Source organism: Vombatus ursinus, unplaced genomic scaffold, assembly GCF_900497805.2.
Source record: "Vombatus ursinus unplaced genomic scaffold, bare-nosed wombat genome assembly UNPS02015024.1, whole genome shotgun sequence".
Taxonomy (NCBI): Eukaryota; Metazoa; Chordata; class Mammalia; order Diprotodontia; family Vombatidae; genus Vombatus; species Vombatus ursinus.
The window spans coordinates 69,515-82,339 of NW_020954802.1; the positions used below are offsets into that span (position 1 = coordinate 69,515).

A 12,825-nucleotide genomic window follows, 5' to 3' on the forward strand; every position below is an offset into this window, starting at 1 on the left:
AAGGTAGAAGAAAAAATGGGAAGAGAAATGAGAGTGATGCAAGAAAATCATTTTAAAAAGAGTCAACAGCTTGATAAAGGAGACACAAAAAATACTGAAGAAAATAATACCTTTAAAAAATTGGCCAAATGATAAAAGAGGTACAAAAAGCCAGTGAGGAGAAGAATGCCTTTGAAAAGCAGAATTAGCCAAATGGAAAAAATGAAATACAAAAGCTCACTGAAGAAAATAATTCTTTAAAAATTAGAATTGAACAAGTAGAAGCTAATGACTTTATGAGAAATCAAGAAACAATAAAACAAAATCGAAAGAATGAAAAAATAGAAGACAACATGAAATATCTCATTGGAAAAGCAACAAACCTGGAAAATAGACCCAGGAGAGATAATTTAAAAATTATTGGACTACCTTAAGCCATGATAAAAAAAAAAGAGCCTAGACATCATCTTTCAAGAAATTATCAAGGAAAACTGCCCTGGTATTCTAGAAAGTAGAGGGTAAAATAGAAATTGAAAGAATCCACTGATCACCTCCTGAAAGAGATCGCAAATGAAAACTGCCAGGAATATTATAGCCAAATTCCAGAGTTCCCAGGTCAAGGAGAAAATATTGTAAGCAGCCAGAAAGAAACAATTTAAATATGGTGGAGCCACAGTCAGGATAACACAAGATTTGGCAGCTTCTACGTTAAAGGATCGGAGGGCTTGGAATATGACATTCCAGAGGGCAAAGAAGTTAGGATTATAACCAAGAATCAACTACCCAGCAAAACTGAGTATAATCCTTCAGGGGGAAAAATGGACATTCAGTGAGATGAAGGACTTTCAAGCATTCATGTTGAACCAGAGCTGAATAGAAATTTTGATTTTCACATACAAAACTCAGGAGAAACATAAAAAGGTAAACAGGAAAGGGAAATCATAAGAGACTTAATAAGGTTAAACTGTTTACATTCCTATGGAATGATGGGAAGATGATATTTGTAACTATGGCATTATTTAAAGGTGTTTTGGGGAGAACTCAGGCAAGTCACTGCCTTTTCTCCACCATCTTGGCCCGACCTCCCATGAAAGTACTATATGCAGATAAAAAAGTGGTAGGATCCCTCATAGTCTCCCAGAGTTGGTGAAGAGGAGAAGCAAATGAATTCACAAGAGAAAGGGAGTAAATAGTATGGGCTGATTACTTCAGTTAATTTATAACTTGTAACTGATACTTCCTATGAGAAGATAATACTTGTAACTCATTAAAAACTCTCTTATTATTAGGGCAGTTAGAAGTATATATAGACAGAAGGCATAGGTGTGAGTTGAATATGAAACAATGATATCTGAAAAACTAAAATTAAGGGGTGAGAGAGGAATGTACTGGGATAAAGGGAAAGGGGTGGGTAAAATGGGGCAAATTGTCTCACATAAAAGAGGCAAGAAAAAACTTTTACAGTGGAGGGAAAGATGGGAGAGGTGAGGGGGAGTGAGTGAAACTTATTCTCATCAAAATTGGCTCAAAGAGAGAATAACATACACACTCAATTGGGTATAGAAATCTATCTTATCCTACAGGAAAGTAGGAGGGGAAAGGGAGTAAAAGAAGGGGAGGGTGATAGAATAGAGAGCAGTTTGGGGGAGGGGGTAGTCAGAGGCAAAACACTTTTGAGGAGGGATAGGGTGAAAGGAAAGAGAATAGAATAAATGGCGGGGATAGGATGGAGGTAAATACAGTTACCAGTAGTAACTGTGAAAAAAATTTTGAAGCAAGTTTCTCTGATAAAGGCCTCATTTCTCAAACATATAGAGAACTGAGTCAAATTTATAAAAATAGAAGCTATTCCCCAATTGATAAATGATCAAGAGATATGAACAGTTTTCAGATGAAGTAATCAAAGCTATCTATAGCATATGAAAAAAATACTCTGACTCACTATTACTTGGAGAAATGCAAATTAAAACAGTTCTGAGATACTACCTCATACCTATTAGATTAGCTAATAGGACAGAAAAGGAGAATGACAAATGTTGGAGGGGATTGGGAAAAACGAGACATTAATGCACTGTTTGTGGAGTTGTGAACTGATTCAACCATTCTGTAGAGCAATTTGAAATTGTGCCCAAAGGGCTATAGAACCATGCATACCCTTTGACCTAGTAGTGACATTACTAGGTCTGTATCCAAAAAGGGAGAAAAAAAACGAAAAGGAAAAGGACCTATATATACAAAAAATATTTATAGCAGCTCTTTTCTGATGGCACAAAATTGGAAACTGAGGGGATGCCCATCAATTGAGGAATGGCTGAACAAATTGTGCTATGTGATTATGATGGAATACTAGTGTACTATAAGAAATGATGAGCAGGATGCTCTCAGAAAAACCTGGAAAGACATGAGCTAATGCCAAGTGAAATGTGCTATGTACAGAGTAACAGCAATACTGTAAGATGATCAACTGTGAATCACTTAGCTATCCTCAGCAACACAATGATCTAAGACAACTCTGAAGGACTTAACGATGAAAAATGCTATACATCCCCAAAGAACTGATGGTGTCTGCATACAGACTGAAGCATACTATTTTTTACTTTATTTTTCTTGGTTTTTTTTTGGTTTATGTTTTCTTTCACAACATGACAAATATGGAAATATGTTTTGCATGATGGCACATGTATAACCTATATCAAATTGCTTGCCTTCTCAATGAGGGGGTTGGGGAGGGAGGAAGGGAGAGAATTTGGAACTCAAAATTTTAAAAATGAATGTTAAAAATTGTTTTTACAAATAACTAGGGAAAGATAAAATACTAAATATTTTTTTTTAAAAAACACTTTCATGATACCATCATCATTAATAGTAGCACCTGTGTTTTAGACTGGGGGTGGTGATAACAGAATGAATTCATTTTTCATCAGTAGAGCAGCAATTCTTACACACACACACACACATACACACACACACAAAACAATCGTAAGTGGTACCAATGCCCTTTATTTTTAACACTGAAATCATTTCCCAATCCCTGATGCCACCCCCCTTCTCTAATGAACCCTCCCTTGTACCAAAAAAACCCACCCCCAAACCAACAATAACCAAGCTAAAGTGTTCCACAAAACCACCAGGTCTGAATCACTCCTTTTTCCCAGTTGTGACCTCCTTCATCACCTTTACCAAGGTTTGGAGGTTTGAACTCATTCTTACTTAGACTTTTGAAATCCATGTGAAAAACATTTGTCTCCCTCATCCCTCAGATTGTGGCCATCAGGTGAGCAAAGGGAGAAGCTCTCTGGTAGAATCCCAGGACCCACTCAGTTCAGAAGGCTGCAGTCATTAGGGGAGGTGGGGCTTGACCTGGATCTTTAAGTACAAATGAGAAGAATTTGGAGAAGAGGAAAGGAGGAGGGGGATATGATGAGCTGGAGACCAGAGGAGGGCCAGGGTTAAGGCTGGAGAGGTTAGCCAGGGTCAGACTGTGGGGAGCCTCATACCACCATGATCATCATTCACAGATGGGTCATTGAGCACCATTACCAGGCACCGACTATGGAATAAGTGCCTGAATTGCCTTACAGAGCTCTGGAATTTAATGGACCTTGAGCATGGGGAGAAGGCATGCTAAACAGGGGTCGATGTGGATTAGAAGCCATGTGGGGCAGAGGAAGGGGCGCTGGACTTAGAGGCTGAGGACTGGGGCTCTCAGGGGCAGCTAGGTGGCGCAGTGGGTAGAGCACTGGCCCTGGATTCAGGAGGACCTGAGTTCAAATCGGGCCTCAAACACATAATACTTACAAGCTGTGTGACCCTGGGCAAGTCACTTATAACCCCATTGCCTAGCTAAAAAAAAAAAAAAGACTGGGGCTCTCAACCCAGATCAGCAGGACGGGCTTCGGCATTGACCTCCAATATCTCTTCCATTGATTCTAGACTATAATCATGTGATCAGGGTGGATCATAGGGTCCTAAATGTAGAGCTGGAAGGGACCTTAGAGGCCATTGAGTCCAAGCACCTCATTTTGCAGGAGGAAACTCCAGAGGAGTCTCTGAGAAATGTCGTTGTTGATCGTTCTTTGTTCTTGAAGAGTATCCAATGAGTGAATTGGATTTAAGTGAGGCAGAGATGTGCAAAGTCACCAGCCTCAAGCTCTCTCCTCCAGAGTCATTAGAATCCAGTGGCAAGATATAGATCAGGACAACTGGTGATGATCTTGGGTGCAAGTGGGAGACCTTGGACTTTTTAAGTAAGGTCTTTCCTAGGTCTCAGTTTGTCTGAGGCAACACCCATTCAGTGATTAAAGGCTAGGTAAGAAGTGAGGCAAAGAACAGCCTAGTTCGGCTTCCCAAAGGGAAGGGGAGGGGAAGACCCTCAGAGTTTCTGGCCAGAATAGAAACAATCGCTATTGAAGGAGGAAGGGAAAGACAGAAAGTAGGGACACTAGTGAGAAAGTTGCTGAGGAGGCCAAGAAAGTAGGGGATAACGGCCCTAGGGCTGCTGCCACAACCTGGTGAAGAGGTGCAGGTGCACACACACTTCAGTGCACACACGCTCGCGTGAACACACACACACACACACACATACACATACACACACACACACATCCTAAAAGTTTAGCTAAGCACCGTGCCAAACCTCAAAGCGGTAACACAAGCAGTGGGGAATATCACGATCACACTTGCTCAAAAGAGCTGTCACATGTTTTCATTTGAACAAAATGCCAATAAAATTGAGCCCAAACTGGGTGGCTTTTTTTTTTCTTTTTACAAAGATCAAAACTCCCACCTGCTCAGTAGGGAAGTATTTCTGTAAGGTAATTGTCGGCACTGCTTCTGATGAATGTCTCTGAAAGGCCTAGTTGGTGCCTTGCTCCCCAGGAGCTAACTTCTTCCTTCTCATCCTTTCTGCCCACAGGACTCCCCTCTCAAAGCAGTCCAGATGCTGTGGGTGAATCTCATCATGGACACGTTCGCTTCGCTGGCACTGGCAACAGAACCACCCACTGAGTCCCTCCTCCTGCGAAAGCCATATGGTCGAGACAAGCCCCTCATCTCCCGTACAATGATGAAGAATATTCTGGGCCATGCCATCTATCAGCTCACAGTCATCTTCACCCTGCTGTTTGCGGGTAGGCTGCTTCTGCCAGCGAAAGCCTGTTCGCCCAATGCCCTTCCTGCTGCCAGCCAGGCTTGTGCTCACATGTTAGCCTTGATCTGTGCACTACAGCTCAACCCTCTAAACTCCCAGGGGCTGCCGTATCTAAACATACGGAAGACGGGTGATTGGCCTAGCTCAGCAGGAATAAAGTCCAAATGGGTTTCAGGTTTGCACAGAGACCTAAACAGAAAAGGTCACATTCTAAACAAGTTTGAGTCAGGGAAGGAGATACTTTACAGAGTTATGGCTAGAGGGGCATGGGTCTGTCTAGAGCTGGAAGGGACCAGCTAGTCAAATCTCTTCATTTTAAAGTCGAGCAAATTGGGTCCCATCCAGGTGAGGTGACTTTCCCAAGGTCAGGTGGCCAGATCAGATTTTGAACCCAGATCCTCTGATACTCCAAATCCAACTTTCTGTCCACTCCACCGGGCTGCCATGCTTGACCAAATAGAAGCTAGAGGTGGTCGTTGAAAACAAAATGAACAATTTGGGTTATGTAAAATTGCTTTTGTGCAAACAAAATCAATGCAGCTAGAAAGCAAACAGGGGAGGGGGAAGAACTTTGTTGCAAATTTTTCTGATAAAGGTCTGATATCTAAGATATAGCTAGAGATAGACAGAGACAGACAGACAGAGACAAAGACAGAGAGAGAGAAAAGCCAGAACCCAGTATATTGGGTAGAGCCTCTGAAATATCCTAGCCTTGGACAAGTCTCTTAACTTCTTAGTACCTGAGGCAACTCCCTGAGACTATATGTCGCAGAGACGGTGCATACACGGGTGGAGGGATTTTCCTCATCTGGGAACAGACGTGCAACCCTTCACTAGAGGGAATCAAGAAAGGCCTCACCTGGGCAGCTAGGTGGCACAATGGATAGAGCTCAAGACTTGGAGTCGGGAAGACCTGAGTTCAAATCCTGCCTCAGATGCTTTAGTAACTGTGTGACCCTGGGCAAGTCACTTAACCTCTGTTTGCCTCAGTTTCCTCAACTGTAAAATGAGAATAATAAGGGCACCTCCCTCACAGGGTTGTTATAAGGGTCAATCTTATGAAAACCTCAAATATTAGCTAGTATTCTCCTCCTTGAAGAGGTAAGCAATCTTGGCCCAGGAGTTGACAAGCTATTGTCCTGAGATATAATCTGACCATGAAGAGGAAAGAAATGAAGGGGGAGGAGGGGAGGGATCGGGATCCAAGAGGAGAAAAAGGAGAAGGGGGAGGGTCAGGAGCATATGACTCTGTCCCTGATCCTTGCTGACACATATGGTCAGCTCATCTGCTTCCGCCTCCTCTCTCCCATCCCCCTTCTTCTCACTGAAAAAATCCAAGCTGCCAGTCCCTGACTCTGTCCTTGGTTAGGGGGTGTTTTTATTCATCCAGTTCAGTTCGGTTCGGTTCATTGATTGAACTCTTCCTCTCTGCCAGACCTGGTACTGTGCCTAGCACAGGGTTACCCATGCAGGGGGATTGCCAGGGATACCCAGGCAAAAGTGAAACTGGCCCTCCCCTCAAGGAGCTTATTTTCTATGTGAAGGAAACAAGAGACAAACAGAGAAGTAAATACAGAGTCATTTTGTGGGGAACGTGAGCAGAGTGCCAACAGCTGCAGGGATCAGGAAAGGTCCCATGTATGAGCTGAAGAGGAAGCCTGGGAGAGAGAGAGGGAGGAGGGGAGTGCATTCCAGGAACAGGGGACTGCCTAGGCAAACACACAGAGACAGGATCTGAGGGAATTCGCATCACCAGAACCCCCACTCCCACCCCCCCACCACCACCTTATTCCCACCCCCCACCAGCACTCCCAGCACCCCTACCTCCTACCACCACCACCCCACTCCCACCCCTAGCACCACCAGCACCCTCATTCCCACCACCCCTACCACAGAAAAGGTGTTCAATCCTAGATATTATCAGAAAGACAAAATTGATGACTGGATGGGACATGCCAAAGTTCTCAAGGAACATTCAATTCACTGAGTTTGCCGGAGGCCAGGAAGGAGCATCAGACAGACCACCTGCTGCTCCCCACTGCGGATGTCCCCAGACTCAGTGCCAACTTCTCCAACATTATACATCCCAGCTTCCACCCCTTGCCTCACCTGTTAGACTGAGCGTTCCAGGTGAATTTGGACCTGACCCAGCAGGGCCTCCTCTCTTCTCTCTCAGCTCCATCTCCCCTTCCCCAGGAGGGTTCCCTGGAATTGTCCTTAACCCCCAGCACAGGCCTATGACATTTTAGACTGAGGTGGCATTCTTTTCTGGTGATGCCATGTTGCGTCATTGCATAGGCACTACCATGGGATCATCCAGAGGTAATTCAGGGCTGTCAGACTTCAGGCATTTGTCTCTGCCAACTCCAAGGCTGTGATCGTTACATCAGGGGCCTGGCTGCTAATGGGCACCTCTGCTCACTCCATTCCAGCTAGGTAGAGCCTGCTAAGGAAACAGATCCAACAGGTCAACCAGATTGGGGATTAAAAGAACAATACCGAATTGGGAATAGGGCAAACGGACTGTTTCAACGACCTGGAAGAACAAATTCATTTCAAGTATCCTTTTTTTTGACCCCCATCTATGTGCTTTTTTATGTTTGTATTATATTTATCTCTATAGAAATATTATATATTTATATTCATGTTTACTTGCTTTTTTTATGATTGATGCTAATTCTTGCCTGATGTCAAATTCTGAGCCATTCAGTAAAGTAGGCTACAGTCTGTTAACCTGATAAAACTTAGGGTCATCGGATCAGAGGTTTAGAATGCAGAGCTGGCAGGATAGCTAATGCAACTCCCTTCATTTCACAGAGAAGAAAACCAAGGCTCAGGGAGAGAAAAGGACTTGTCCAAGGTCATAGGCCTAGGAAGAAGCAGAGCCAGGATTCTGAGGCCCTCTGACATTAGAGCCAATACTCTAAACCATTGTAACATAATGCTTTACATTATTTAAAGGTATTACCCAAAAGTGATCATTGCATTACTTTGAAAGTAGCAAAAATGACACTTCTTCCAAGTCAGACTTTTCACTCATTCTAATTGGCTTCACTCCCTCCATCCTGTCCCCATCAGTTTGGAGCAGTAAGATAATAGTTATTGACCTTGAGTAAGTCATTTCCCTTTTCTGAGCCTCAGTTTTCTCATCTCTAAAATGGGAATAATAATCATTGCGCTATTTACTTTATTGAGTTTTTGTAAAGAAAGTGCTAATGGAAAGGTGAGTTGTTATTGATAATCACTACAAGTGTAGATGGGAATGAATCGAAATACTGGGTCCTAATTTATTGGTAGATCAGGACCAGAACCTATGATTTGGGCCTCAGGAGCTGGGTCAAGTTTCTCAATCAAAATCCTCAACGGATTATCCCCATCACTGTGCTAGGAGTTTGTGTGAACCCTGTGAAGTTGGCAGCCCCTCCATCTCTAGACCCAAACAAGGGCTTGTGGCTGGTCTGAGCAACTTCACAGTGGGAGAAAATGGGGAAAAGTGAGACTGAACAGGGCATGCATGCTCTTTTACCTCTCTTCCCTCTCTGCCTAATGTTGCCTCCACCCCTGCTGGGGTCTGCTGGGAGCTGCCCATTCACCACCTCCCTTCTCCCTCTCTTCTCTTCCTCTCCATTCTAGGTGAGGTCATGTTTGACATTGACAGTGGCCGGAATGCCCCTCTGCACTCTCCGCCCTCAGAGCACTACACCATCATCTTCAATACTTTCGTTCTCATGCAACTTTGTAATGAAATCAATGCCCGTAAGATCCATGGCGAGAGGAATGTCTTCGAAGGCATTTTCAGCAATCCCATCTTTTGTTCCATTGTCCTGGGCACCTTTGGCATTCAAGTAAGAGAATCTAGGCCAATCTTGCCACCTACTTGCCATGTGACCTTGGGCAAGTACTGACTCTAGGTTGCCATTTCCCCTTCTAACAAATGAAAAAGACTAGAGACTGAAGATAATGAAGGAATCCAAAATCACTTATTAAGTACTTATGGATGTGCCAAGCACAGTATTAAGAACTGGGGGTACACATGGAAGTAAGCAAGACAATCTCATCTTCTAGGTTAACCCTTACAATCTTCTAGCTCGGAAGGGAGGAAACAATTCATAAAGGGAGGCCTTTATGAGAAGAGAAAAGGAAAGGTTAACCTAGAAGATGGACCAGCATGAGGCAAAACTGGGAAGGAGTATTTTCTGGTCCTCCCACCTCCCCTTCAACCTTAGGCCACCACCATTATCACTTTTGCCCAGGTGAGGAGTGCTCAGCCTCTTAAGCCCCAAGATCCCCATCTGCTTTCACCTCAGAAGCAGATCCTCTGGTAACCTTTAATTGTGGATAGTGGGTGACTCAGTAGGTTTCCCCTGCCCAAAGGTATTTGCATTTGAATAAACTTTAAGCCCAGGGGGCGTTAGGTACAACAGTGATTTCCCTAATCAGCAGCAGACTTTCCCAGATGCCAGAGTGGGCAACTCACTGAGCCTCTTAGTAAGGCTGGCCCAGGGACTCCAGTTTAATGTTTGTCCAATTGTCCAGATCAGTGGAGAAGGCTGAGTAGTCTGTTTGGGAAGGTCAGTGGAGTGGTCATGACTCTTGGCTTTCAATCTGACTTGAAAAAAAGACATTAAATCTTCACTTTTCCTTACATGGGAGAGGGGACAAGGGAAGCAAGTTACTGAGCCCAAGTCACTACAAAGTTGGAGGGGGGGGAGGGGAAGAAGAGAGGGACCATAGGACTGAGCTCTGAGGAAAGGGCTGCTTAAACAGCCTGGTAAGACCACCCCTGCCACAGGGCCTCCTCTCACTGCCAGCACTAGGTGGGGTACGGTTTCATCAAGTGGTTCTTTGTTGGGCAGAAGGAATTCAAACATGGCCCTAAGCTCACTGGCCAGGTATTTCCCAAACTCAGACTTTCCAAAAACATTGTGCTGTTCCACAGGTATCTCTTACTCGGTACTTCTTTGAAATTCCCCAAATTTAGCATTTATTTTTTCAGAAGAAAAGCTTCTTCTTTTCCCTCTGCCCCCCCCCAAATTTCCCAGGAAAAAGTCCAGGCTTGAGCTCACAAGTGACTGGTAGGTACAGCCCAGGCACCTGAGAGTCCTGGCACCACAAAAACCAAACCAGCATCACCAACCCCAACCTCTTAAGTCAAAGCTATGGGAGTACTGGCTCCCTGAGTATAGAGAGAGAACACCAGAGAGTGGGAGCCAGTAAAACAGAAGAGGCCATTAGTACCTATGGTCAGCCTCATTCCCACTCAGCAAACAAACCCTAGAATACCTCTGGCTTGTTGCCAAACAGTGAGGCCCTTGCCACTTTCTCTGGGATGCTTTCTCCAATTACCAGTTACAAGTGACCATCCATCACTTTTAGAAGCAGTGCATTCCTGGAACCCTGTGGCAGGTGGTGTTCACACCCTGTCCTGCTAAATACATCCTTAACTTTGGTGGGTAGAAACCGCTAAGTATGTGGACACAGAAGCCAAGGATAGGGCTTTGTTAGGCAATAGAAAATGGGGCGCCTAAAGGGAGTGGTCATCTTTTTATCCCATCTGTCTCTCAGACCAACAGGGATCCCTCCCCTTCCTTCTAGGGGTGGGGAACGTTCGGCCTCGAGGGGCCACCTGTGGCCCTCTAGGTCCTCAAGTGCAGCCCTTTGACTAAATCCAAACTGCACAGAACAAATCCCATTCGTTAAAGGATTTGTTCTATAAAACTTGGACTCAGTCAAAAGGCCGAACCCAAGATGAAACTTCAACCCTTCAGAGATTTTCTGTAAATGCTGTGTCCTGTAGAGAGAACTGACCACCTGTTAACAGCTTCATCACACTGGCTCCTTTGCTTTCTTCCTCCAGATCGTTTAGGGCAAAGGTTCTTTACCTGGAGTCAGTGAACTTTTTTTTTAACGTTTTGATAATACTATTTCAATATAAATTATTTCCTTTGTAATAGTATCTATCTTATGTTATGCATTTTTAAAAAACAATTTTGGAGGAGTAAATAGGTTTCACCAGATTTCCAAAGGGGTCTCTCTCTCTCTCTCTCTCTCTGTATGTCTCTCTCTCTCTCTCTTTCTCTGTCTCTTTCTCTCTCTTTCTCTCTGTCTCTGTCTCTCTCTCTCAGACATACACACACACACACACATATACACACACATTAAGAATCCCTGGTTTAAGGAATTGGTTAGCCCAAGGCAGGGTTGGTCCTATACACGAGCCAGCTAGATAGCTACCTTCCCCACCACCATCGGTAGTCTGCCCACAGCTCCTGAAATCCGCCACCCTTAAGAGTTGCCCCTTTGGGAAAAGCATTTATCTGCCCAAAGCGTATGTTATAATGCAAAGATCTTGACATCCAAGTAAGGTTTGATGGGAATGGGACAAGGTGATGATAAGGTCCTCCATAGGGAGCTAGGCCTGGGTGGAGGGGGGTGCAGGGGGAAAAGGAGGAAGGAAAGGGCCAGGCAGCAGAACGTGGAACAGAAATGGAGGCAGAATGCTTGAGATGTATTTGGCCAACTCCCAATTGTATCCTGAGATATCAAATCAATGGCAGCCATTGGAATGACTACAATACCTGGCCCTGAGCTTACTGATACCAGGGAGCAGAAGAGGGGTGAATCCAGTTTCTGGGGAGTTCCTATCTTGCTGGAGAGACAGGCCCTACCCTTCTCCACTTTCCCTCCTCCCCCACCTCATTACCCACATACCTCCAGTGAGCAATAGGGGGCATTAGGGTGGGCTTCCTGAAGAAGATGGAACTTAGAATCAAAGTTGAAGCTGGAAGGGACCTTTAAAATTATGTAGTTCAACCCCTTCGTTTTACATGTGGGGAAACTGAGATCCAATTGAAGGAAAACAAAAGTTCAGGGTCCCCCAGCAAGTTCTTTCTAAGACCCTGTGGGTCAGTGGAATTCCCATGGAAGTCAGGAGGAGGCTGGAGATGGGGTAAGAAGACAGGAACAGTGTGGCCACCCCTGCCATCCAAACCTCTGGCTTAGGCCCCCTTTTTCTCTTCCAGATTGTGATTGTACAATTTGGTGGGAAGCCCTTCAGCTGTGCACCTTTGACCATCGAACAATGGCTCTGGTGCCTATTCATTGGTATCGGGGAACTCGTCTGGGGACAGGTAAAAACCTCACTTCTTTGGTGTTCTTGGCCCAGCCCTGCAGCCTTGGCTTACACAGGCGCCATCATTGGTGCCATCCCTATGGTAGAGTGGGAATTTGCCCAGCATCCCTGGGCTCTCACTCCAGCTTTAGTCAGCGTAGCTGTCCAATAACCTGGAGACCCTCCGACATTCAGTGGGCGTTCCTGTTAACCTTTCTTTACTCAGGTCATGCCACTGGCTCACTTTCTTTTGCAGTCATATAGTAATCTCCCCACCAATGGCTTTTAGGCTATTTGTGTTACACGTCATTGTTGTGGCCATTGTTGGAGGGAGGGGAAGGCAGCTCCCGTTGCCCTTGGGATCAGCAGAAGGTTTGATGTTTCTGATATTGCATTGGTCATATGTCACCAGAAGAATATTAGGATTAGAAACAATGTGTTTTTATTATATTCTCATATTATATTAATGCCATTGATAGTGTGTTACCATAAAATATTAATGTTGTATAATAACATTTTATGTATTGACCCTGGGCAAGTCACTTAATCTTTGTTTGCCTCAGTTTCCTCATCTGTAAAATGGAGA

The 12,825-nt window shown here is 44.5% G+C and overlaps 1 protein-coding gene across 1 annotated transcript in view; it reads left to right on the forward strand.

The window, feature by feature from the left end:
• ATP2B3 (ATPase plasma membrane Ca2+ transporting 3) overlaps window positions 1-12,825 on the forward strand; it is a gene marked incomplete at its 5' end in the record, with an annotated part of 87,199 nt that overhangs the window by 58,612 nt on the left and 15,762 nt on the right. Inside the window, 3 exons of the mRNA XM_027845769.1 lie at window positions 4,895-5,108; window positions 8,762-8,973; window positions 12,151-12,258. Coding sequence (XP_027701570.1) covers window positions 4,895-5,108; window positions 8,762-8,973; window positions 12,151-12,258 — 534 coding nt within the window. The remainder of the gene's footprint in view (window positions 1-4,894; window positions 5,109-8,761; window positions 8,974-12,150; window positions 12,259-12,825) is intronic.